General features: G+C 37.8%; 1 protein-coding gene across 1 annotated transcript in view; it reads right to left on the bottom strand.

Moving 5' to 3' along the window:
- Window positions 1–25207, bottom strand: part of Uggt (UDP-glucose-glycoprotein glucosyltransferase) — an 820111-nt gene that overhangs the window by 623220 nt on the left and 171684 nt on the right. Inside the window, exons 11-12 of the mRNA XM_090386735.1 lie at window positions 23493–23648; window positions 22814–22900 (exon numbers count right to left, since the gene is read on the bottom strand). Coding sequence (XP_090242861.1) covers window positions 22814–22900; window positions 23493–23648 — 243 coding nt within the window. The remainder of the gene's footprint in view (window positions 1–22813; window positions 22901–23492; window positions 23649–25207) is intronic.

The following is a 25207-nucleotide window of genomic DNA, read 5'->3' as shown; positions in this document are numbered from 1 at the left end:
GGTAATTAAGAATAAAAGAATATGTACCATATGTTCTAGGCCAACATTTTCTAAAGTGTGGTCCATGGCCTGGTACTGGTTCTTGTAGGGGAGGGGGGGGAACCAGGTCCTCAGAAAATATAAAAAAATCAGGTGATCCTATTATTATTGCGCAACACACACATACGTGGCACGTTATGCCTTAGAAGAGTGTAAAACCACAAATAGATTGAATTAATCTATTTCTATATTTCTTTCTGAATCAGATTTAAGGATGAAACTGTCTCAAAGTTTGCTAGGTGATATTAAAACAATATCAATGTTCATGTTAATTCTATTTTTAGTTATTTAAAAGTTACATAATGAATGAATATGAAATTAAATTGTAATAAGATTAGAGTATAAATTTATTCCTTTTATATATATATCATCAGCAGATGAAGGCCTCTTCTAAGAAGATGATATCAGAGATGGCTACTTTTTCCCCTTTCTTGTTTATCCTATCTTTTCTGATAATTTGAAAAGTTGGGGGACAAATTTCTGAATCTAAGATGTCAGGGGTTAGCCAGGTCTCCGTAAGGATCCAAATGTCAAAGTAGCTTACCTCTGTTTTGAGTTTGAGCTTTTCAATGATGCTTCTACAGTTTTGGAGGTATATATTTATGAAGATTCTTTTCTCTATGTATCTGCCATGAGTATTATTATTATTAATTGATTGCTATTTACTTTCCAAGGCCATTTTTATTGTAGAAGGTATTGTGTGTAATAAGTTTGTTGTCCTTATAGTGTTTTCTGAACCTAAAGACCTGAACTGAACCTCCATCAGGGAAGTTATGTTAGATTTCATTAGTTCTACATCCTTTTGATCAAAGCTGATTTTAAAAGAGGAGTATATTTCAGGATAAAGTGATTTAATTTTCTCAGCTGATATATTAATGTTAATTTTTTTCTTGAAGTAGCATTCAAGGTCAGCCTCCTCCATGGAGGATGCCAACCTGGAGATATACCAGCAAATCTTTTTAGGAACAGCTAGAAGATTTCCTCTATCACCCTTTCCAACGAATTTGATTTTGCTATCACTGGGCTTGTTGAGAGATCCATGATCAGTAATGACCTGGTGAGGTTTCATTTCATAATCACCTATCCCCTTCTCCTTTTCAGTGAATTTGACTTTTTTTTTTTTTAGATATATTCAGAAATCCATCATCAGGAGTGTCACTGGTGTGTTTAGGTTTCGAATAATCATCCTTTGTCTTATTATTGGATCTGTGTTGGTTTTTAGGAACCTTTGATGTTGGGGCTCTTGATTGACTGGAGTGAGTGAGCAATGCAGTACCAGATTGTACAGAGTTCTCGCTTTGAGAAGAGTGTTTCAAATTCTTCAGTGGACAAGAAGAGGGACCATAATTCTGAGAAATGTACCTGGGGTCAGATTTGATGGCTTTGTTCACAGTTCTGGGTTATTCCTGATCTTTGGGATGGCCCCTAGGGTTATATCATAGGCAGTCTGAGTTTGCATGTCGACGGTCAATGATGAAGCCTCAATGTGAGTTTGGGTTGAGGCAGATTTTTTATTATGAATGCGGTTGTACTCAGTATTGGTTCCTTTTGTGAGTATACCTTACTCTTTACTTGTGAGTTCATGCTTGATTTAAACCGAGTGTTGCCCAGGGTTGAGTTTCTGGTTCATTCAGCCGATATTGGCTCCTTGTTTTTTCTCCTTTCACTATCCTTTCCTGCTTGGGAGGAGTTAGTATGCATCCTGCAGTGGCCTCCCCAAGTGTGACAGGTCTATTAGGCTCCTTGTTAAGATTTCTGAATTCTTTATAAATATTGTTGTTTAGGGTGGCAAGACTTGCCTTGAGTTCCTGAATTGCCAAGATTGTGGGATTCTGAATTGAGCATTTTCTCACCTTTAGGAGTTAGAGATTCAGAGCAGCTTTGTTCCAAATCCTTGTGCTCGAGGAGAGCCCTGATCACAGGAATTCTTCATCAAAGTTATTAGGGTTGTCAGGTGTTGGGTTAAGAACTCATTTCTATTTTCCAGTTGATGAAACCCCTTTTCCACTGCCAGTTTTAATTTTGAAATTTCAGTGACAAAGTATCTGGTTTGGGCATTCAGAATGCTTTTGAGTGTCATCCATATATGTGGGATTTTTAAATTGTTGTCAAGAGATTCCTCAGTGCCTGTGCCAGTGCCTTCATCAAAGTCCAGGGTAGGAAATGGTGGTATATATGAGGTATACATATCTGTTATAGATTGTTTTGGGAGTAAGTTTATCTCTGCTGGTATGCAAGTTGGTGAGTTCATGATGTTGGCATCGTCACAGGTTTTGCATAGATTATTTAATGTTGGGACACATTTACTACAGTAAGGCTTACTGCAGATGAAGCAGGAGGTTAAATTAGATTTTGAATCTAGGCAATAATTGCATAAGCTAATATTATGCAAGCTACCTTAGACTGACAAATTAATCCTTGTGTCAAAAGTTTCTTTACTGCCATTGCATCAGGCCGCTGTTGCTCCAGGGTATGTACTTCCGCACTGACTTCTTGTTTCGCAGTTCGTAGCTGCCATCTTAGTTAGCTTCGTAACGTTGAAATAGAGACGAGTTTGTGCAAGTAAGATAAAAGTAGCTGTTAGTGGGAGAGCGTTCCAGTGTGTGTTATTCCACTTCACAAGTTGGTAGAATGCACTTATTATAGATTAAGAGCACCACTAATTTCTAGAGTATAGTTTTTCAGGCTGCACTGATACGAGAGGTACTACTTTCTTGAGAACTTTTCCTGGATGTTCGCTTCCGCATTGTTTATATATTTCACATTAGGAAGCCGCCATCCTGGCCAGCTCGTATCGTTGAAACAGAAACAACTTTAACAAATAACAAATGAATACCTGTGTGAGTGGAAGAGTGCCCGTAAATATTATTTCACTTCCAGAGTCTGCTTGTTGTTTGGTTTTTAGGAGTATTAGCAACTAAGGCCATATTTCTCCAGGGATATGCGGTGGTCATTCCCTGACCTTTCCGCATCCTCCGTATTTGGTGGTCACAAGCTCGAACCCCGGTGTAATCAAGAAGCGTGTGCTATGCACTGCTGCTCCTGCCCACCTGGCTACGGAGGCGGCCAACTTCCAGAGTAGACTGCATTTATAAAAGGATTAAAGCACAATTTAATGTCAAGAGTTCACTTTTTAAACACCAGTGTCTAAAGACAGTGCTGTTTAATTTGCAGTTTTTGGTTTATTGGGCTTTTTTGTTTGTACAATCTGTTATAAACGGAGATAAAACTCGATCTTATTGCATTTGTGATAATACCGATAGCTGGAATTCTGTGTATTTTTACGTTATTATGGTGCAATGTTTTCCCTTCACTGAAATCTTCAATCATATAAAGAATATAAATAAATTTTCAGAATCTGTTCTTCATTCCCATATCTAAACTTCATAAACTTTTTACGCCATAAAATGTTGTGTTAGTTCCTATTTGTGCATGCTGTGTGCTTTGTTGATTGATGCAAATCTTTTTTTTTTTTTTTTTACTGTGTTTTAAATTTTATTACCCAAAAAAAAAAAAAAAAAAAAAAAGTCAGTGAACAGAAAGAGTGTGAATTTGAGTATCCGGAATGAAGTTTCCAAAACCTGAGTTAGCAACTGTTTCAAAAATGTGGATTAATTATTCACGATGGTCAACTAGTAGCCACAATACCGATCACATTGAAAAGTCTAAAAAAGTGGATGAACAGGAGTTTAATGATTAGGTGGACCCAGATGGTGATCTACAAGTTAATACAGCTTTAACAGTTGAAGAAATTTCCCAATCCGTTACTTATAATTTCACAAAAGAGGTGGAAAATGAGGATGAACTTGAACAAATTCCAGTTACAAAACTGGCAAAATCATGACCCTACAGCTGTCCTGAGGATAGAGTTGGAAGAAACTGGTGCAAGTGATCGTGAATATAGACTGTTATACAATATTGAGAATCTATAAATAGACTTTGTAGTGATAATTTAAAGCAATCTAAAATAAGTGGCTACTGTATTTTAAATTTAATTATATTATAAAGTGTCATGTTTAATTAATATGTATATTAATTAAGCTATGTATGTAAGTAAAATTTATTTTTATTTTGGTAATCTGCAGTTAATATTCATCTGAATTTCATGTATTATTTAACTGGTAATAAACGTTTGGTAATAAAGTGTAATTTCATGCTTTTTATCTTTATTTTTATAGACTGTGGATAAGATTCGTCAATTTTTGCTTATTAGAATTAAAAGAAACCGAAGAAAGACAATTGCAGAATAGATGTGTGGAAATTTGCCTTCAGCCAGTGAGTGGTTGATTGTTGGAACAAACTTGTCTTTCGTTGTGGAAGCTGATAGCTTAAATAAATTCATTTATTTGTTCATTTATTCATTCCCAATAAATTCTAGCAAGTGCTGAGCAAGTGACGCTGGCCTGCTAAAAAAAAAAAAAAAAAAATTGTATGTGCTTATGCGCTTTTTCTTCCAATGCCGAGTGAATACCATATTAATAGTAAAGGGGGGGAAGCCTTAAAATTGTGTCATGCCCATATTTGGGGTGCTATGGTTTAGTCTGTGTGAAAGAACAAGTGAAAGAGGGAAATGGGAGTGTAAATGAATTCTGTTGTCTAAAAACATATGTACCCTAATACATATACTAAAAAAATGTATTATGTACTAAAAATATGATAGGAGTATGACTGGTTTATGTGTGTTGTGATCTCCATGGATAGCAGCAGTTGTCCCCCTCCCCCAGATCATCTATGGTTGGGGGTAACCAAGTTTGGTTCCCCCTCTCCAAACTGGCCTTGTTGATGCCATGCTGTTTCCATCTTAGTGGCATAGTCTCTGCCATCTGCTGATGCTGGTACTCTGCTGGTGGTCTAGCCAGTGTGGAAATGTCAGTTTCTTCTGACCATGCATATATGGCAGAAGATCCCAAATTCTTTGCCTGGTGGACCCTATTACCCTAAATACTTGTTCTACTCAATGCTCTTTCCCCTCCCGTTAAGAGCTGGAAAAATTAAGAGCATTGCCCCTGCAAGGATGGTGGAATTACTGGTGGAAGCCTACCTACTAACCACCCTCTTTACCACCACCTATCCTCCAAAGCTTGAACTGTTACTCCCACACACCTTTCCAATAACCCCTCCCCCTTTTTTTTTTCTGGCCCTCCCAGGTAAGCTCAGGCAAAGCCACTGTTTGCCCAGACAGAGAACTTGATCCTACTACCTGATCCAGCTACTCACGCCTGGTACAGAAACTAGAGGTTGTGGTGTTCCACAAGCACCTATGCTAAGTGGCCAGTACTGTATTCAACATACGAGAACCGATAGCAGAGTTGTGGGAAACTGCTGGTGCTGCTTGACCATAAACACTACACTACAAATTGTCATTTTGCATGTAATAATTTGATACTCAGTGGATGAATTTTCATGAAATTTTATATTTTGTTCTATTAGAATGATTCTAATAGAACTGATTTTCTCTTAAATGAATTGTCGAGCCTTCAAATATTAAATTAAAACTGAACCAATATAAATCCAGAAATTTTTTTTTTTTTTCACACATATCACATGGCCTGTAGTCAGCATTAAATATTATGTTTGTTGCAGTGCACTTCTCAGCAGATGCACAGAAATGAAATTCTGTCAGGTGCATAAAAGTCATTGCATTCTGCTCTTTTACAGTGCATTCCGGTTGATTGGGCCACCGGTTAATCGGGGCAGTCGCTTATTTGGGGCAAATTATGAAGAACAGAAACAAAACAAATATTTAGCCTGACTTTGTTCTGTTTATTTGGGCCAACTCGCCACTTAATTGGGGCAATGAAGGTCTTGATTGAACAATAAACTATATTTAGATGGCGCGCACAAACATCTAAATATAGTTTATTAGGCCTGACGTAGCCCAGTGGTCAGGAGCGAGAGTGCATAGCACACGTTCTTTGAGTGGACCGGGGTTCAAGCCCGTGACTACTAAATACAATAAATATTTGTATTGGCGATTTATTGTAAACTCTACTGACTTGGTTGTCGTGCCGGAGTATAAACAGAAATTTTTTTTATTGAACAATAAACTAATTTAGATGGTTCGTAACAAAGAGATCATGCGGGCAGCAGCGGAATCAGTTATTGCAAAGTCGTGCTGCACAGTGGTTGTTTTACGTTTGTTCTGTGTCGTGGTAATCGGATTCTGATGAAATTTTGCTTGCAGTTGTTTACGATCACACTAGGTACATATGTATACATCTTGTGGGTTAGAATAGATTAGAAACTGTACCAAACAGTGCACTGATTTTGGTTTCCCCCTCCCTTTTTTTTCAGTACATTTAAGACCCCTGTCAAGATGCCACGTAAAGATTTGTCACTTTCAGAAAAAATCACTATTCTTGACAAGATAAAAAGTCAACCTCCTAACATCAGTCATTGTCAGCTAGCGGAGATAATAAAGGTGCCAAAATCTACAATTTCACGACTGCTACAGCAACAAGAAAAGCTCAGAGAGGAGTGGACATTACGCGTGGATTTAAAGAAAACATCTCAAAAGCGAAAGAGGGAAGGCAAAGATCCAGACGTCGAAGATGCTTTGAATCAATGGTTTTCCACTGTATGTATCTAAACGAGGAGTGCGTGTAAGCAGCCCTATGCTAAAAAACAAGTCAGAAGAGTTGGCCAAAAAGCTAGGTCATGTAAATTTCAAAGCAACAGATGGTTGGTTGTCTCGATGGAAGTGTAGACATGACATTAGTTACAAAAAAGCACATGGCGAGAAGGACAGTGCTGATGCTATGAGTGCTGAGCAATGGAAATGTGAAAAACTGCCAGTTGCTTAAAAAAATTTAGTGGGGATGACATTTACAATGCCGATGAAACACTTCTATATTATCGTGCTACACCGGATGGTTCCCTCAGCTATCAACACATAACACTGTCTGGTTCAAAGAAAGCAACGGATCGTGTAACAGTGTTGTGCTGCTCAAACATGTCAGGAAATGATAAACTCAAACTTTTGGTTATTGGTAAAAGTGGCAAACCTCGCTGTTTCAAGGGGCTTATTATGCCAATAAGAAGGCGTGGATGACCACATATTTTTACCCAATGGCTAATGAACTGGGACGCGGAACTGCAACGGAAGTCCAGAAAAATTCTGTTGATATTGGACAACTGCACCGCACACTCTAATGTAGCTGGTTTAAAAAATATTGAACTGGAATTTTTACCTACGTCCCTGATACAGCCTGTGGATGCGGGAATTATAAAAAATTTGAAGACCTATTATCACGGAAAGCTGGTTAATCACATCCTTGAAGCAATTGAGGAAAATCTGCTGACATCACCTTCGAAATCAATAGAGGTTAGTGCAAACGTTTCAATGTTAAAAGCTGTAAAATTTATCGCCGATAGTTGGCAAGTAATAACCAGCAAAACAATTCGGAATTGTTTTGCTAAATGTGGTTGCATGACTAATTGTGATTCAGACACAATAAGCTGTACAGAAAATGAAATGGCTTTGGAACTGCAACAGGTCCAAAATTGTGAAGATTTTTTAACGATTGACGATAACCTTCAATGCCACAATGAAAATGAAGATTATGAGGAAACGATTATTGAACAAATTGTGGCAAAACACTCAGACACCAAAAGACCAAGAAAATGATGACGATGATATTGACTAACCAGGACTAACGAGTGACTAACCAGGATGCCAGGAAATGTATCGCTGAATTGAGATGTTATTTCATGCAGGAAGGCAATCCTTTATCAGCATTAGATACCTGCGCCGACTTTGTTCAATTGTAGTCCATAAAGAGAACACGTCAGGGTACACTTCATAATTTTTTCAAAGTAAGAACCCTTAAGTAATGTGTAACCTTTGTTTGACACGGACATTATTCTGTACTGTATCTTCATTTTACATATATACATACATACATTTTGTTTGCTTTTAGCTTTAGTTATTTTTATATAAATGTTTGTACCAATATAACTTAAATACAGTGTGCTTTCTTTAAATACCACATTCCCTTTATTTTATTCATACTTTTTTGCCTCCGTTAGAATGTGCTTTTCAGCTCATTAAAATTTCGGTTAATTGGGCCAAAGTGATCTGTCCCGATGTGTCCCAATTAACCGGAATCGACTGTATTTATTTTCTTTTTATGAAGACCCCAAACAAGAAAGGTATTACAACCTGCAATACTTAGTACCACGCATGGGTTGAAAGCTGAGAAGATGAAAGAAGACTCCTGTTCATGTTAGCCTTGAATTTCTGTAGATTGTAATTTTCAGCAACTACATGGGAAGGGAGGTTGTTCCAGAAAACAGAAAGTGAAGAGATAAACGCGGAAGAAAAAAAGTTGGTTCTGTGAGTTTGAAGTTGGACAGTACATGGATGTTGACTGGTTGCGGCATGTGTTCAGACTGGTTTGGAAGGTAAAGGGGAAATTACAGAATCCAACTCAGAAGAACAGTGACTAAGGTAGTACGTACACAAAGGGCAAGCAGCAGAAGCAGAATGTCCATGAGACAGGGAGCGGACAGACTTTGTAAAAGGTGAGCCTTTAATTAACCTAACTGCCCTCTTTTGAATGGAGTCTAGAAACATAAGTTATGGGGAGATTGTCCTATGGGTGCGAAAAATATTCCTTGGTAGAGCAGATATGAGATTTGTAGAGAAGCTATTTCGTAGAAAAATAATGTCAAGAGGAATTAGAATACAGAGTAATCCCTAATAGAGATATGTGATTTTGTCTAGAAATCTGAGCATCATTGAAGATGAGCATAGGAGCAGAAGAATCCTTTTATTGAGATATAAGATAGGAGAATTGAGTTTTAAAAGGATTGAAATCAACAAAGTTATCATAGCCCCACTGGAGAATTACCTGAAGATTAGCTTTTAAGAAAATGCTAGTGGATATATCTGAGAAGTTTAAGCTGTTTGTGAAGGGCAATGTTTCTGAAATTGGACAGTGGAGTCCATCAGCAAATCTATGGATATGATTTCTCGTCAATGGGAGGTCATTAATAAACAAGAGGAAAAGAGTGGGAGAAAGAACTGAACCTTGGGGAACATCACATCAGTAAAGAAGTTAGAAGACAGAGAGTCACCTACCATCACCTGCAGTGAGTGTCAGAGAAACTAGACAGCCAATTACAAAAAACAGTTAGCAATAAGATGGAAGCATGTTTAGAAGACCTTTATACAAAACTTGATCAAAAGACTGGGAAACATCAAAAGCAGTTGTTTGAGTTTCACCAAATTTACGGTGAATTGATCCACAGATGCACAATACAAGCCAGTATATCACCAGTGGATCGATATCAATGGAATCCATATTGGTGACCACTGAAACAAGATTTCATGATATTTTAGGAGTCTGTGGTTAATGGACGTCTCCATTACTTTAGAAAGAGTAAGAAGTGCAACTGGATATTGGATAGGATGGGTCTGTCAAACTTTTTTTAGGGTGACTGACTGGATATGAGCAAATTTCCATGCGAAGGAAAAATACCAGTGGAATAAGTAAGTACAAGGAGACACAGAACAGAGGTAAGTTAAGAAGCAGAAGTTTTGAAAACAAGTGGAAAAATACCATCAGGACCTGGAGATTTCTTGGCATCAAGACTGTTCAAAAATTCTTCTGACATCCTTTTGATGGAAATTACAGGAGGCACTGAGTGGAAGAAAGTGATTTGCCAAGATCATCAACAGAAGAGTTGGAATAAAGGTATGATGCTAGCAGTTGGCTTTATCTTTAGCTGAGGTAATAATATTACCTCAGCTAAAGATAACTTTACTGGAGGTGGGAGTATAACAAATGGGCAAAATTTGGCCATCTGTTGTATGGCTCAACAGTTTTGGCAAGAAACCAGAATGTTTGGTTTTCATTTGGACAAGAAGTAAGTTTTCTCCTCTTAGCCTGTTAAAACTCCAGTTTGGACTGATTAATAATCTTTTGCTTTACAATTGTTGCAAAATTTAGTATAAGCAGAAAATGAACTTGGTGACGTGGATGCAAGTCAATTGCAATATGCAACATTCTCATCTTGAATAGCCTTAGCTATTCAAGATAAGGACGTTGCATATTGGAAAACCAAGCTTTAATTATAAGATGAGATTTTAATATGAGTGTGGAATAGAGGATTTCATTCCTACAGGAACAATTTCACTGACTCGATCTGAGCACACATTGACATTAGCAGATTTAAAATAGTAATCAAACTAAGGAAAAGAAGAACAGAAATTTCACAGATTATCCCCCCCCCCCTGCATCCTTTGTAATGCAAACAGAAGGCTGAGAATGGTCATGAAAGAAAAGTTCTGTTGGAGAAAAGCCAAACACCAAGTTGTGGTCTGAAGTGTCTAGAGGACCACTCACCTCAACCATATACTTAGAAGGGTTGTTTTTGAGAAAAAGATCAACAGTGTTGGCTGTGTGGTTAAGATTATCTGATATTCTGGTAGGCAAATGAATAATTTGTGTAAGTAATTGCAAAAGCCTTAGCATCTCTACCAGCTGAGTCCACGTGACTGGAAAACAGGAACCAGCTGCAATTGTGAACATTAAAATCACCAAGAAAAGTTACTTCACTGTTAAGAAAGTTCACTGGAGAAAGCCAAGTTTCAAAGAGAGGGAGTCAAAGAGTTCCAAGTGATTATCGAAGTTGGGAGAATGATATAGGCAACAGATGAATTTAACAAAATGAAGTAGAGAGATTTTAAGCCAGAGAAGATCAAAAAGAGGAGAATCCAAAGTCTCTGACATGGAATAGCAGAGCAGACATATACACAAGTACCACCTTTGAAGAAAAAGATATCATACAGCAAATAATTAGGACAACTGAGATGAGCAGTGGTTGAATCACCGGAAAATTGTTATTCTGTCAGAAAAAGCATACAGAGTTTGCTAGACTAAGTGGAAATGGATGTCGCCAAGACTGGAACTGAGACAACGTATATTTGTCAAATGAACAAGGAAGTGTCTGGGAGGGTTAGATCATTTTGTAGATAAGTTTGTTCTATTGGTTTGGCTATTCACAATATATTTAGTAGTAAAGAAAATATGGGGAGGATATATTGTATGAAGTAATGAAATTTTTGGATATTTGGAAATTTTTATCTCATGCGGATAAAAATTTCAAAAGTGTACAAAATTACAAAACTGTACAATTACAAAAATTTTACTTTAACACTGTGGAAACCAGTGTGATGCTTGAACCTATTAAACCACCTGTTGCTTGCCATGAACTTGGCTTTGGGTTCGCTTTACTTATCCTTAAATAATCTTCATAAATACATCTTGCTTTTGCTTGAATGGCCATTAAACAAGTGCACTTGTTTCTGATTCTGATTTTTAATCCATATTATTAATAGCTTTTCCATCTTCAATATAGCTCCTGAATGCTGTTTTGTGATCACTGTTGATCTTAAATGTGTTGATCCTTTAATGTGTTCTTTTATATGTGTGCTGTCTGTTAAAATAGTATTCACTGTTGAAGCAGTGAGACCTAATTCCCATGCAATAGATGACAAACTTTGTTGTGCTTGTTACTTAATCATTTTCATCTTCGTTTTTCTAAATCAATTTTGTTTTGTTTCCTAGCACTGCCACCACTTGCACTTTTCGTTGGTTGCTTTTCCTTCATCATTGTACACTGAAAGGGCAGAATTCATGGGATACCTGGTTCCTGGGCAACACGATGCTGTCACCCCTCTCGTTAGTGGACAAACCCATCGCTTGGCAGGTATATAGGTACACTGCATTCACGTAAACAGTAATTCAATCACAGTATGGATAAACTGTTGTGAGTTAACCAACTTTGAAAGAGGGATGATAATGGGTGCCCGACACATGGGTCACTCTATCGTGGAGGTGGTATGGAAATTGCATTATCCCTGTTTGACAGTATCAAGGTGTATCAGGAATATGCTATTTCCGGAATAACATCTCATCATAGAAAGCACTGTGAGTGGAGAAAGGTGGTGGATGAATGTGGCCATCAACGTTTGTCTCACATTGTTTCAGCCAATCGAGGAGCGACAATGGCACAAATCACCATTGACTTCAATGAGGGAGGTGCCAGAAACGTCTGCACCAACACCATCTGATCATTGGCGATCATTAGCCGCAATAGTTTATGAGATCCGCCAACCCACCAGAGTCCCATCGCTAACACCACGACACAGGACTATGCCTCAACGGGGCGAAAGAACATCAGCACTCGACCTTGGATTATTGGAGACGGGTCTTCCGGACTGATCAGTCCTGTTTCCAGTTATTTTGAGGGGACAGGAGGATGCATATGTGGCAGAAACTGCACGAAGCTATGCACCAGTCTATGTCAACAAGTAACTGTTCAGGCAGGTGGACAGATGGTAATGGTCTGGGGCATGTTCAACTAGCACGCGTTGGGACCTCTGGTACGTCTAGATGCATCTCTGAACGGTCCAGGTTATGTTGATTCTCAGACCATCTGCATCCTTTCATGGTTACCGTGCATCCACAGGGAAATGGACTCTTCCAGCAGGACAATACACCTGTCCCCACAGAGCCGTGGTGGCTAGAACGTGATTTAAAAAGCATTCTGCAGATTTTACTGCCATGGGATGGACTCCCCGTTCACCAGACATGAACACTGTGGAAAGGTCCATTCAAGTTTTGGATCCTCACCCAAGAATGAAACAGAATTATGGACAGCGGTGCAGCAAGCATGGATAGAAATAGTTGTGGAACGCTTTTGTGAACTAGTGGACTCAATGCTCGTTTGTGTGACTGGTCTGGGGCATGACCGCCCTTATCCGGGCAAAAAGTGGCCGACTCGTTACTAGGGAGGTGTCCCACGATTTCTATCCTTTCAGCGTAATAAGTAAATAGGAATGAAGAGAAGATTCTGAAAATTTATTTATTTTTATATGATTAAAGATTTCAGTGAAGGAGAAACATTTCACCAAATAATGTAAAAATCCACACAATTTCAGTTATCAGTATTATCGTAAATACGATAAGATCGAGTTTACTATTGATTTAAAATAGATTTCACTAACAGAAAAGCCTAATAAACCAGAAAGTGCAAATTGTTCGTATTGTTTTATGATCGTGACCTCCAGAAATGGGCTTTAGAAAAATATATACAAAGCCATTCAAAATTGATTCTTATAAAGCGATGAAAACGATGAAAGTGAAGTGCATTCTCCTGCTGGACTGCGGCAATCCTTCCTCTCAGTCAATAATAGCGTTTGTAAACATGTTGGGTGTGTGTTTTGTTTTTGCATTCTTTAGTTAAGTGGTTTTTGTGTTGTACTTATTTGACAAATTTATATAAAATTAATACAATTTCCATTATAAAAATGACCTTTCATCTTGTTAAATAGCTTAGTTATATAGCGAAAATTAACTTCTGAGGTTTTGGAAAGAATAACAAAAAATAAATAAATAAATAAATAAACAATGTGTTATTGTGTTTACATTACGATATTTTTATAATACCTCCATTTCTTACTTTTGTTAGTAATCCTGGGTATAACCCCCATGCACAAGTACATGGTGGGTGACCATCCAGGTGTGAACCAATGTAAGCAGGGGTCAAGGTGTGGCACCCACACCACATGGAGGAGTGCCGCCCTCTATGTTACGAGGCAGTACTAGGTGGTAGATGACTCTCATCAACTGGTGCAATACCACCACTTTGCTTATTGGAGGCTTGAAGTGGTGGAAACTATGTTTAGTCTCTAGAGCTAAGTTCCGGTCAACACTTCCCTATCTCTTCCATCATGCAGAATGATCAATGACTTTTGAGTTTTTGATGAACATCGTGGCGAGATCCAATATTCCTTACATTTCGAGGGTACATTTCTAAAACGGTGTTCGCAGGCCAGCCGCTAGTTAGTACACCGGACCGAACCTATTGGTAACTCTCAAGGAGGTTTGCAAATCAGCTAGTGAATAATCTTGCTACCTCTACTCTTACAGACAGTGACTGTAGGGAGTCCGAGTAGTGTGTATGCGGGGAGCATTGTCGAGGCCACGTTATGTCAAGGATCTGGGTATATGCTTACCATGTGTACGCCATATCCAAAAATTTCATTACTTAATACAGCATGTCCCACCCACTTTTTCTTACTATTGAATACACCATGAATTGTCAAACTAATAAAGCAAACTTATCTGCGAAAAGATCTAAACCTCCCAAGCACTTTCTAATTCATTTCACAAATATACGTGGTCTCAATTCTAAGCTCAACGATGTCCATTTCCACTTGCAGTCTGCCAAACCTCATGTACTTTTTTCTGACAGAATCTCAGTTATTGGTTGATTCAACTACTGCTTATCTCAGATGCCCAAATTATTTGCTGTTGATGCCTTTCGCCTCAAAGGTGGTACTTGTGCATATTTATAATACCTCCTTGTTCTGATATTCCCTGTCAGAGACTTCGAATTTAGAATCTCCTCTGTTTGATCTTCTCTGGCTTAAAATCTCTCTACCTCATTGTGTCAAATTCATCTGTTGTCACTACCATTCTCCCAACTCCACTAATCACTTGGAGCTCTTTGACTTCCTCTCTTTGCAACTTGACTTTCTCCAGTCCAACTTTCCTAACAGTGAGGTAATTTTGTTTGGTGATTTTAATGTTCACAACTCCAGCTGGCTTCCGTTTTCTAGTCACACCGACCCAGCTGGTCGATGAGGCTTTTGCAATTACTAATGACGTTGCACAGATTGTTCATTTACCTACAAGAATACCGGACAATCCTATTCATACAGCCAATACACTTGATCTTTTTCTCACAAACAACCCTTCTAAGTACACAGTCGAAGTGAGAGGTCCTTTAGGCACTTCAGATCACAACTTGGTGATTGTCTCTTCTCCAATGGAGCCTTTATCTCATGGCTATTCCCAACCTCGTGTTGTTTGGCATTACAAGAATGCAAAATGGGATGACCTGCGAGACTTTTCTTCTTCTTTTCCTTGGTCGGATTACTGTTTCAAAACTTCTGATGTCAACGTTTGCTCAGATCAGTGAAATTATTCTTGCAGGAATGGAATCCTTTATCCCACACTCCACTTTAAAATCTCATCCTTTATCTAAACTTTGGTTTTCCTATAAATGTGCTAAGGCTGTTCAAGAGAAGAATGTTGCATATCGTAATTGGCTCGTTTCTAATTCTTCAGTTTCATTTTCTGCTTACTCCAAAGCTCGCAACAATTGTAAAGCAGTTATTAATCAGTCCAAACTAGAGTTCGAACAGGCTAAGAGTAGAAAACTTGCTTCTTGCCCTAATGGTAGCCGAGCATTCTGGTCTCTTGCCAAAGCTATTGGCCGCAACTTTCGCCCATCTCTGCTCCCACCTCTGTCCAAACCAGATGGTTCTGTTGTCACTTCAGCCAAGGATAAAGATGACCTGCTAGCACCCCATTTTTCTTCCAACTCATGTATTAATGATCTTGATAAAACACCTCCCACCATTCCCAACACGCTCCATTCAATGCCTCCTGTGGTCTTCCGTCAAAAGGATGTCAGAAGGATTTTGACGAATCTTGATGCTAAGAAAGCTCCAGGTTCCAATGGTATTTCTCCACTTGTTCTCAAAACCTGTGCTCCTGAACTTACTCCTATTCTTTGCCACCTTTTTTCACTTTCTTATTCCAAATGTGTTTTTCCTTCTGCTTGGAAATTTGCTCATATCCGGCCAGTTCCTAAAAAGGGTGACAAATCCCTTCCATCCAATTATCGTCCCATTGCAATTACTTGTACTCTTTCTAAAGTAATGGAGAAATCAATTAACCACCAACTGTTAAACTACCTAGAAACCTTCTGTCTGATCAATAATCACCAGTATGGATTCTGTCAGTGTCGATCCACTGGTGATATTCTGGCTTATGTTACCCATTTATGGACTAATTCAATGGAAAGGTTCGGTGAAACACAAGTAGTTGCTCTTGACATCCAAGGCTTTTGATTGTGTTTGGCCTAAAGGTCTTCTAAACAAGCTTCCATCTTATGGTTTGCCAACTATTTTTAGTAATTGGTTATCCAGTTCTCTCTCTGATCTCTCACTGATGGTGATGGTAGATGGCTCTCTGTCTTCTAACCTCTCCAGTAATGCCAGTGTCCCCCCAAGGTTCAGTTCTTTCCCCTACTCTTTTCCTCTTGTATATTAATTACCTTCTTCCATCGACTGGAAATCTTATCCATAGTTTTGCCGATGATAGCACATTGCATTCTACTTTCCATTTTGAGAAACCCTGCCCTGCTCAATCAGCTTCAACTTCTCGAAAATCTGCTACAATTCCTTAAATCCCGATCTTCAGGTAATTCTCCAGTGGGGCAAAGAAAACTTAGTTGATTTCAACCCTTCTAAAATTCAGTCTTGTCTTATATCTCGCAAAAAAGAATTCTTCTGCTCCTATGCTTATCTTTGGTGACACTCCAATTTCTAGGCAAAATAATATATCTCTTTTGGGGATTACCCTGACTTCTAATCTCTCTTGGCACAAGCACATTACAAATATTGCTTCCTCTGCATCTAAAAAGCTTGGTTTTCGCTCTCGGTGTTACTTTTCTTCCAAACAGCTGCTCACTCTGTATAAATCGCAAATCCGCCCTGCCATGGAATATTATTCCCACATTTGGGGTGGTGCCCCCAAAACCTCTCTCAGGCTTCTTGATTCCAATCAGAAGAGGGCAGTTAGGTTAATTAACGATTTTTCTCTAACAAAGTCTCTCCACTCACTGTCTCATAGACGTAGTGTTTCTGCTGCATGCCTCTTCTACTTCCATGGGCACTGTTCTTCTGAATTGGCTTCTATAATTCCCGCTCTCTTTCAAAACACTCCGAAAACGTGCCACCACAAGCCAATATCTATTTACTGTGCAACTTCGAACTCACAGATCCAACTTTTCTTCTTCCTCTTATTCATTCAACTGTCAATTACTGGAACAACCTCCCTTCATATGTATTTCCTGAAAATTAGTCTACAGACGGTCAAGTTCAATGTCAACAAATATCTGCTTTCGTCTTCTCAATCTCCAACCCAAGCACGGTACTAAGTACTATAGGTTCTAATACCTCTCGTGCTTGGGGTTTACATAAAAAAAAAAAAAAAAAATTTATTCCTACGGACACAAAATACGTTTATATATATACTTTTTTTTTTTTTTTTTTTTAATTTGCACCAGTCGGCAAAAACATGTAAAGTCAAATTTACGTAAGTTGGGTATTATTCAAGTCAGAGTGCCTGTATTTGTGGATTTTTGAGGTTGATTTTGGAATTTTAGATTCAGCTGGCTTTATTATCTGGCACATGGCATAGGTTACTATAGGATCTATTTACTTCTTTACTCACTCGTTGTTTCAGCTTCTTCACAGCTAAATAAGGAAACCAGTCATCTCCATTTTTCTTGGCCTTCCTCTTGTTCTTTTACCCTTCATTTTTATCTCTAACACATCTTCTTTGGCAGTATGTTATCCTCCATTCCCTTTACATGACCAAACCATCATCTCAGTCTGTTCCTCTCAATCATTTCTGTAATCGTTCTTCTCCCACTTGCTCCTGAATGGCTGCATTTCTTACTCTATCTCTCTTGGTCTTCCCCCCCACCCCACACACAGTTCAGAAACTTCATTTGCATTGCTTGCGTTCTGATATCCTTCTCTCACGTTACCCACGATTCCGATTCATAAGTTATCTTGGTACATAATATGCTGTATATAGTACCATCTGCACTTCTCAGGTACCCCATTTCTCCAAACTAGATGTTTTACACAGTTATAAAACATTCTTCTTTAGTCTGCTCTTCTACATATATCCTTATCAATTCTCCCTTATTTATCTGCCATAGTCCCTGAAACCATCCACTTCTATCTTCTTTCCCTCAAGGAAGATGTTAATCTCCACCTCTCCCTTATCATTCTCATTGCATAAATATTAGCATCACTAAACTTTAAATTGTATTTCTTTCCACCTGCTCCTGTAGCACCTCCTCTCCATTCCCATAAATCAACAAATCAGCAAACATTATCACTTTCATTTTTTCTCTTCCAATCCTTTTCTCCACAGTATTTGCTATATCATCCATTACTAGTATGAACAGTAGAAGTGAGAGTGCACTTCCTCAGTCCATTTTGTTAATTTCAAACCAGTCTGTTTCCAACCACTCTTTCCACACAGCTTTCAGTCCCTCTTTATGGACTTTTAATACTCTCTATCAACAACTTTCCTACTCCCTCTTTTTTTAGCACTTACCATACCTTTCTTCTCTCTCCCTCTCTACACTATCATGTGCCTTTTCAATATCCATAAAAGCAATGCACGTACAGTAGAACTTCGATTGTCTGCCAGGGTACAGGACAGAGACCATGACGGATAATCCAATGGAGGAATAATAGAATGTTGTTGTTGTTTATTTGGTTTTTAGGAGCATTAGCAACTAAGGCCATATTGCTCCGGTTATATGTGGTGGTCATTCCCTGACCTTTCCGCATCCTCCGTATTTGGTGGTCACGGGCTCGAACCCCGGTCTAATCAAGAAGCATGTGCTATGCACTGCTGCTCCTGCCCACCTGGCTACGGAGGCAGCCTAATAATAGAATATGTACATTCAAAATATTATACATTCAATAGACCGGGTCACCTAACTTGTTTATTTTATTACATAAGACATAACCTAATGAAATTTAATTAAACTAATTATTATTTTTTACCAGGTCATCAAAAATCATAGTACAGATGCCACTGCTTAAGGGCTATGCAAAACTGTCCAGTCAGAAAGGGTATACAAGATCAGAGAGCACATGGAAAGATCAACTGCCAAGTTTTCCAGCAGGAAAGTGTATATAAGCAGAGTACAACATTGAACAGTGTGAGATTTTGTTTCTCCAGAAATAAAGTCTTTCTATAAGTTGGCCTTGCTTATCAAGATGAATCAAGTAAGCCTCTCAGTGGATGGCATCCATTAAAATCTCCCAGAAAACAGAATGGTGTAGGTAACAGATTTACCTGACCATCTAGGTCAGAAAAAATATACAATTTAGTGAGAGATATATTAAAATAACTGTTAATGCTATACCAGATGTAATACATGCTTCCAAAAGTTTAAGTAGAGAAATATGCCTCGAGGGGATGTTCTCCTTAGAGAGTATTGCAACATATTTGTATGCCACATTGGAGGATCTTTTCAGTGCATGCTTAATTGACAGTGCAATTTAAGGAGTGAGATTTGTTTCCTGTAGAAAGAGGCATATGGAATTGTGTTCACAAAAAAATCTTCTTATATCTTCCAGATTGCTACAAAGACTTCAAAAGTTTCATTGCATTATTGCGTTGATTATTTAGGTTTAGTAGACCTTGTTTCTGTCTATCAATTTTTGCTTTATTTTTTTTTTTTTTAGAGAACACTGGCCAAGTGAGATTTATATCACCTTCTGCATTTCAAGAACTGCATCTTATTCTCAATTGCCAAGTGACAGGTATCTATCTTCCCAATTGTCTTGACAATATGGGTTGCTTCTTCTGACATTTGTACTGTTGGTTAATAGCTGCAGGAATTGAATATTGAATCTAGGATATTTACAGCTTTAGTTGGATATTCCTGTGAGTATGGATCTGGCCCACTCGACAAATTTGAGATACTTGAAGCAATACATCTGTCTGTATGGCTTGTGTGTGTGTGTGCACGCATGTGTGCGTGCGTGCACTGAATTGAAACACAGGTCCAAAGACTTCCAGGTGTTGATACCTATTTCTTTGATTCCTCATATATCACAATTATTCTTTACTTTACGATTTGAATTTTTTTCTCCTTTTCCCATTTTTCACATTCTTTTGAATAGGCTTAATGTGATTCAACATAATTTGGACCACATGATGCCTACACATTTATTATTAGGTAGGCCAATTCTGAGTGAGTGTGATCTTTAGATCAACAGCTGGCACAGACTGCAATTCCTCTACAGGCTATTTGAGAGTTGCTCAAATTACATTTTCTGTGAAATACACTATTAAGCACATATGATGAGAATGTAAATTACCAACAGCATTTCCTGTTCAGCAGTTGAAATGAAAAATTTTATGAACCAGAATGATCATTAATTAGAGATATTATTTTTTTAATAACCAACTATGTGCATGATCTTGATCTGTACTACAAATCAGAATAACACACCAGTCCATTTCAAGCTCTGCTCCTGTTATATAAAAGGTATGCATGAGTACTAGAAAAGTGTTATTTCTGTGATTGCTTTACTTCTGTTTAAATTATATGATAATAACTGTTCTCTAAACAACCCCAAAGCTGGTCAGCTGAACTGCAGTATTATAGTGATTTTTTCTAAGCAAAAACATTGTGTACCCATATAAATTAGGAAAGCACAACCGTAACCACCTCACTCAACCACCTGCTTGCAATAAGCATATACACTGGTTTGCAAAACTTAAGGACCAACACTATTTCTAAAATTTACAACCACAAAATCAAACGAAACAGCTAGTGGCAATTTGCATAACTGTGGCTATTCAGTAAAAAGCTCGTGCACATGCAAAAATTTGAATCGCGATGAGAGGACTCACATAAACAGATAAAAAGCAGCAGTTCAGCAGTTATGTGCAAATTACCGAATGGTGAGCATGATCGCTACAGACCTTTGATTGGTTTCGTACAGTGCTACAGACAACGAAATGGCCAGTAGACAACAACTGGATGACTTTACCTCGGGTCGAATAATTAGGAAGCTCAAGGAAGGTTGAAGTGCTAGAAGTGTGGCTGCAGAGTTCGGTATCGCCCATAGCATCATCTCACGTGCGTGGTCGGTCTTCAGAACGGCAGGTACAGCTGTTTGAAGGACCAGTGGTGGTCGTCCATGAAAAACAATGCCCAATGATGACCACTATATACTCCTACCAGCCAAGAGGGACAGATACAAGACAGCCGGATCCACTGCAAACCAGCTGCAGAGGACGCAGGATATCGCAGTTTACTGTGGCCAGGTGACTCCACAAAGGTGGACTGTTTGCCTGACGGCCAGTACACTGTGTCCCTTTAACAACTGCCCATCGGAGACACCGTTTACAGTGGTGCATCGAACACAGGGACTGTACAGCAGCGCAATGGGGGTAAGGTACTCTTTACTGATGAAAGTAGATTCAGTCTCAGCAGCGATTCTGGACGTCAGCTAATCTGGCTAGAGGTTGGCACACGGTATCACGCTGCAAACATCACTGAAAGGGATCGATATGGCAGTCGGGGTGTTCTCGTCTGGGGAGGCGTTATCTTGGATGGATGTACACAACTCCAGATATCGGAAGGCGGTACTGTAACCAGTGCATGCAACTGTACTGAGGTAATCCTTCCCCATGTGCGTCTGTTCCAAGGTGCCACTGGCCCAGAGTTCGTGTTTATGGATGATAACACCACACCCCATTGCACTGCAGCTGTTGATATGATTTTGGAAAGTGAGGGCACTATTCGTACGGACTGGCCTGCCTGTTCCCTCAATCTAAATCCCATCGAACACATATGGGACATTCTGGGGAGATGCCTAGTGGCATGTCCACACCCACCAGAAAATGTTCACCAGCTGAAGATGGTGCTCACAGAGGAATGGACAATGTTACTGCAAGAACTTATCAACAACACTGTTCTAAGTATAGACAGGTGGTGCAAAGCCTGCATCGACATTAGGGAGTGCCATATCTCCTACTGAGGACCATCTCTTCCCTTTGTTCCATCTTTGGCAGTGATGCATCTGTATCATGGCAGCCAGTGCTATGTTGCCATTTTTGAATAAAGTCTCTCTATACTGCTTTGTTTATGTTGTTGTGTCAGTGTTGTTTCTTTCATCATTTCTGTATCTCACGAGGTTCCTTTGGTATGCTTTTCCCATATCCAGGCCACTCCTATGAGAAGCTACAGGTGAAAACCTGACTGGTCGTTAAGTTTTGCACACCAGCGTATAAGGTGGGCCATATGTCAGTTTATTGTGAAATAATTTGCACATTTCGAATCAATTTCATGACTATATTACTTAATTAATATTATAATGATATTACTTTATTACGGTATTTTAAAGATACTGATAAATTTTAAAGGTAAAAATACTCTTTTTTAACAATAAAATCTTATTATTTTAAATTGTTTATAGAGCACATATCTTACATATATCCTACTGTTAACCAAACTGTCATGCATTTTTTCAGAATGAATAATTCATTTTTTTCGGAACACATCTTCTCATTATATCTATGAGAAAATGATTTATGTAATTTCGCTTTGTCAACTATTTTTTCAGGAATACACAGCACTGATAAATCAGGAGGTTATCCCATATGATAACCTCCTGATTTACCAGTGGAGTCTCATCTGTGAAATTTCATTTTCATACTCTTAACAGCTATTTTTAAAAATAGAGTTCAGACCTAGTCATTTCAGACTGTTTCTTGAATTGTTACAGTGCAGCCAGCAGTAAATATTTATGGTTATTTATAGTTGCCTATGCTTCAAAACTAACAGAATCACTGTTTTATTGTTTTTTTTTTTTTTTATCTCATCTCTCTTTGCAGTAGCTTCAGATGAAAATTTTCTACTGCTAGTTAAAAAAAAAGTTAGTAGTTAATATTTCACAGACCTCTTATATATGATTATAGTTAAAATCTTAGATTATGGAGGAGGGAGGGGGAGAGAGAACGGTATTATTGTTAAAATCTTAAATAATAAGAATAAAATTAAAAAGTAAGAAGAAATGAACAATAGTAAATAAGGATGATAACTTATCTGAATATCTTAAGATGTATCAACTAAAACAAACCTGTACTGATGAATCCCTTATATCTATAGCATACTCTTGCTTATCTTCAGTAAAATCCATTTTCAAAAGTTTGGTAATTTTAGGCTCCTAGAAGAAGCAAAAATATATATATATATATATATATATATTTTTTTTTTTTTTTCCCCTGTAAAACTATCAAGTTGTTAGTAAAGCTTTTATTTAAATAAATAACTGATATTTTACTTAGTGTATATTGCTTATTTATTATAAAACAACAAATAAAACCATTGATGAGTTGTTTTAAAAAACAGTCAACATTTTAAATCCTCTTTGGGCTCTGTTTTCAAAACAGGAGAGAACTTCAGTTACACTTCATGTTATGTGACAGTCTCGTTTTAGTCACTTACCACCAAATAATCAAGTTACATTTCATAACATTGTATTACTCGTACCTGAGGAATTTGCTTTGATGTAACCTTTAAACTTCACTAAACTAATTAGTTTATATTAAAATATTAATTCTCCTTCATTTTTGTCTTTTGCAAATCATATCTGTTCTTATTTCTCTATTACTTGTAATTGTGAATTAGTTGTAATTCATACTTGTAAAAATGAACACTTACTTCTGTGACAAATTAATTTACTTATAACAAAAGTAACATGAACAGGTTCCCATTTTCATGAGATTAATGACTAACTACATATATAATTAACTTACAGGAACTCCAATACTGTGTAATCCTTCAAGCATCTTGGTTTCTTGTTTTAAAACTTGCAAAAGTGTAAAAATATCTGTGACTTCCATGTCAAAATACATCCCATTAACAAATAAAGCTGTATCTGAGGATGCCAAATTATGATGTTGCAGAAACATCTAAAAATGTAAAAAAAAAAAAAAAAAAAAAAAGTTTAGCAAACCATCCAAAAATAACATAAAATAAAAATAAAGGCTTACACAAATTTCATAGAGGATTTCAGTATGTTTTCAGTAACAATCAACATACATACAATTGAAAATCAAGCACAATTAACAACATATTAAACAGAACATATTAATCTGTTTACAATATATACAGGGTTGTTAAAATTAAAGTATCCCAATGTAGAGGGCTCTGGAGCGAGCTCTAAGGCTAATTTCACTGAAGACAATTTTGGACAGCAGATACAATAAAGAACGCACTCGCCATTTATTGGAAAAAAAAATTTGTCACTGTATGGCACGTAACTATCTTAGTTACGATTATGCAAATAACTTACGTTATTTCCATAATCGTAAGTTATTACCACAGCACCACTACTCAGCTTTACTGTACTGTATAAAAGAAAAGCAGTCTTTTCAAAATCATACAGTAGATGTTTGCCTGCACTACAGCAACAATGCCAACAACATTGCAGGAAAAGGCACTATTAGTGAAGCTGTACTATCAGAACAGCAACAATGCAGTTGTGGCTATCAGATAATTCTGGCATCAGAAGCGCATAAGGTGTGGACCTATGACTGTTTGTGCTGTCCGCTTTTTTCCGTGCCTGTTAAAGTGTATAAGCTCTACGTCTGTTTCATATTTTTTACATTATTATAAAGCCATCAGAATGGACTGTTCATTCCCTGTAGCGTGTAAAGAGAACACCTTCTGGGGAGGGCAGTTTTACGATAGGCTTATATTTTTGTATAGTCTAGTTTTATCTTAGTGTTATTTTCACTACCTTAGCTAGTGTACATATATATTTTTTTATTATTATTTTTTATTGCAAGCATTACTGTAGTTTGCCTACATTACATTGGTTTACCTTGGACTGCAAGAGGTCACCATCTATGCCCACGACTCAAACAAATTCTCACTTTTTGGTTCTGTCAGCCACATGCGGTTCGGTAAGCCCCTTGCAGCAACTTTATATTTTTTCTCGATCAGTAATTGTTAATTTCTAACTAGCAGCAATTATCAACAGCTTAACAGGTAACTTAATGTGGATGCCAGTTTCCTGTACAATTTAATATAATTTAATGGTAGTAATGGGTTGATATGCTAATTAAGCAGCGCCTGTGGTTCAGCTTACATTATGTCAGTGGTGTGGCTCTGCTTTAGAGTGCTGTCTGTTCTATAATTTATTTTTCGCTGCTTAAGGACCACCGCCGTGCAAATCCTCTGCATTGGTGGATCGATCGGAGGAGGAATGGGTGGTTTAGTTCTTCGATCTTTTTCGCCTTTGCGACAATTTGTATAGCAATTGAAATGCAGCGATTCCATGACCATTATTGGCCCCGTGGTCCTCTGTCGATATGGGGCATAATGGTCAGTCTATTATTTTGATTTTGTTATTTTTTAGTAGTACCATTAACCCTTTTTGGTGATATTTCACGTCTTTCGGAACTGGTACCTTTCTGGGGGGTTACCACTAAATTATTATGTAATTGGCATTATTTTAAATTTTATA

Source organism: Mastigoproctus giganteus, chromosome 1 (assembly GCF_048544385.1).
Source record: "Mastigoproctus giganteus isolate SK-2022 chromosome 1, ASM4854438v1, whole genome shotgun sequence".
NCBI classification, from domain to species: Eukaryota; Metazoa; Arthropoda; class Arachnida; order Uropygi; family Thelyphonidae; genus Mastigoproctus; species Mastigoproctus giganteus.
This window is presented reverse-complemented; position numbering and strand designations above follow the sequence as displayed.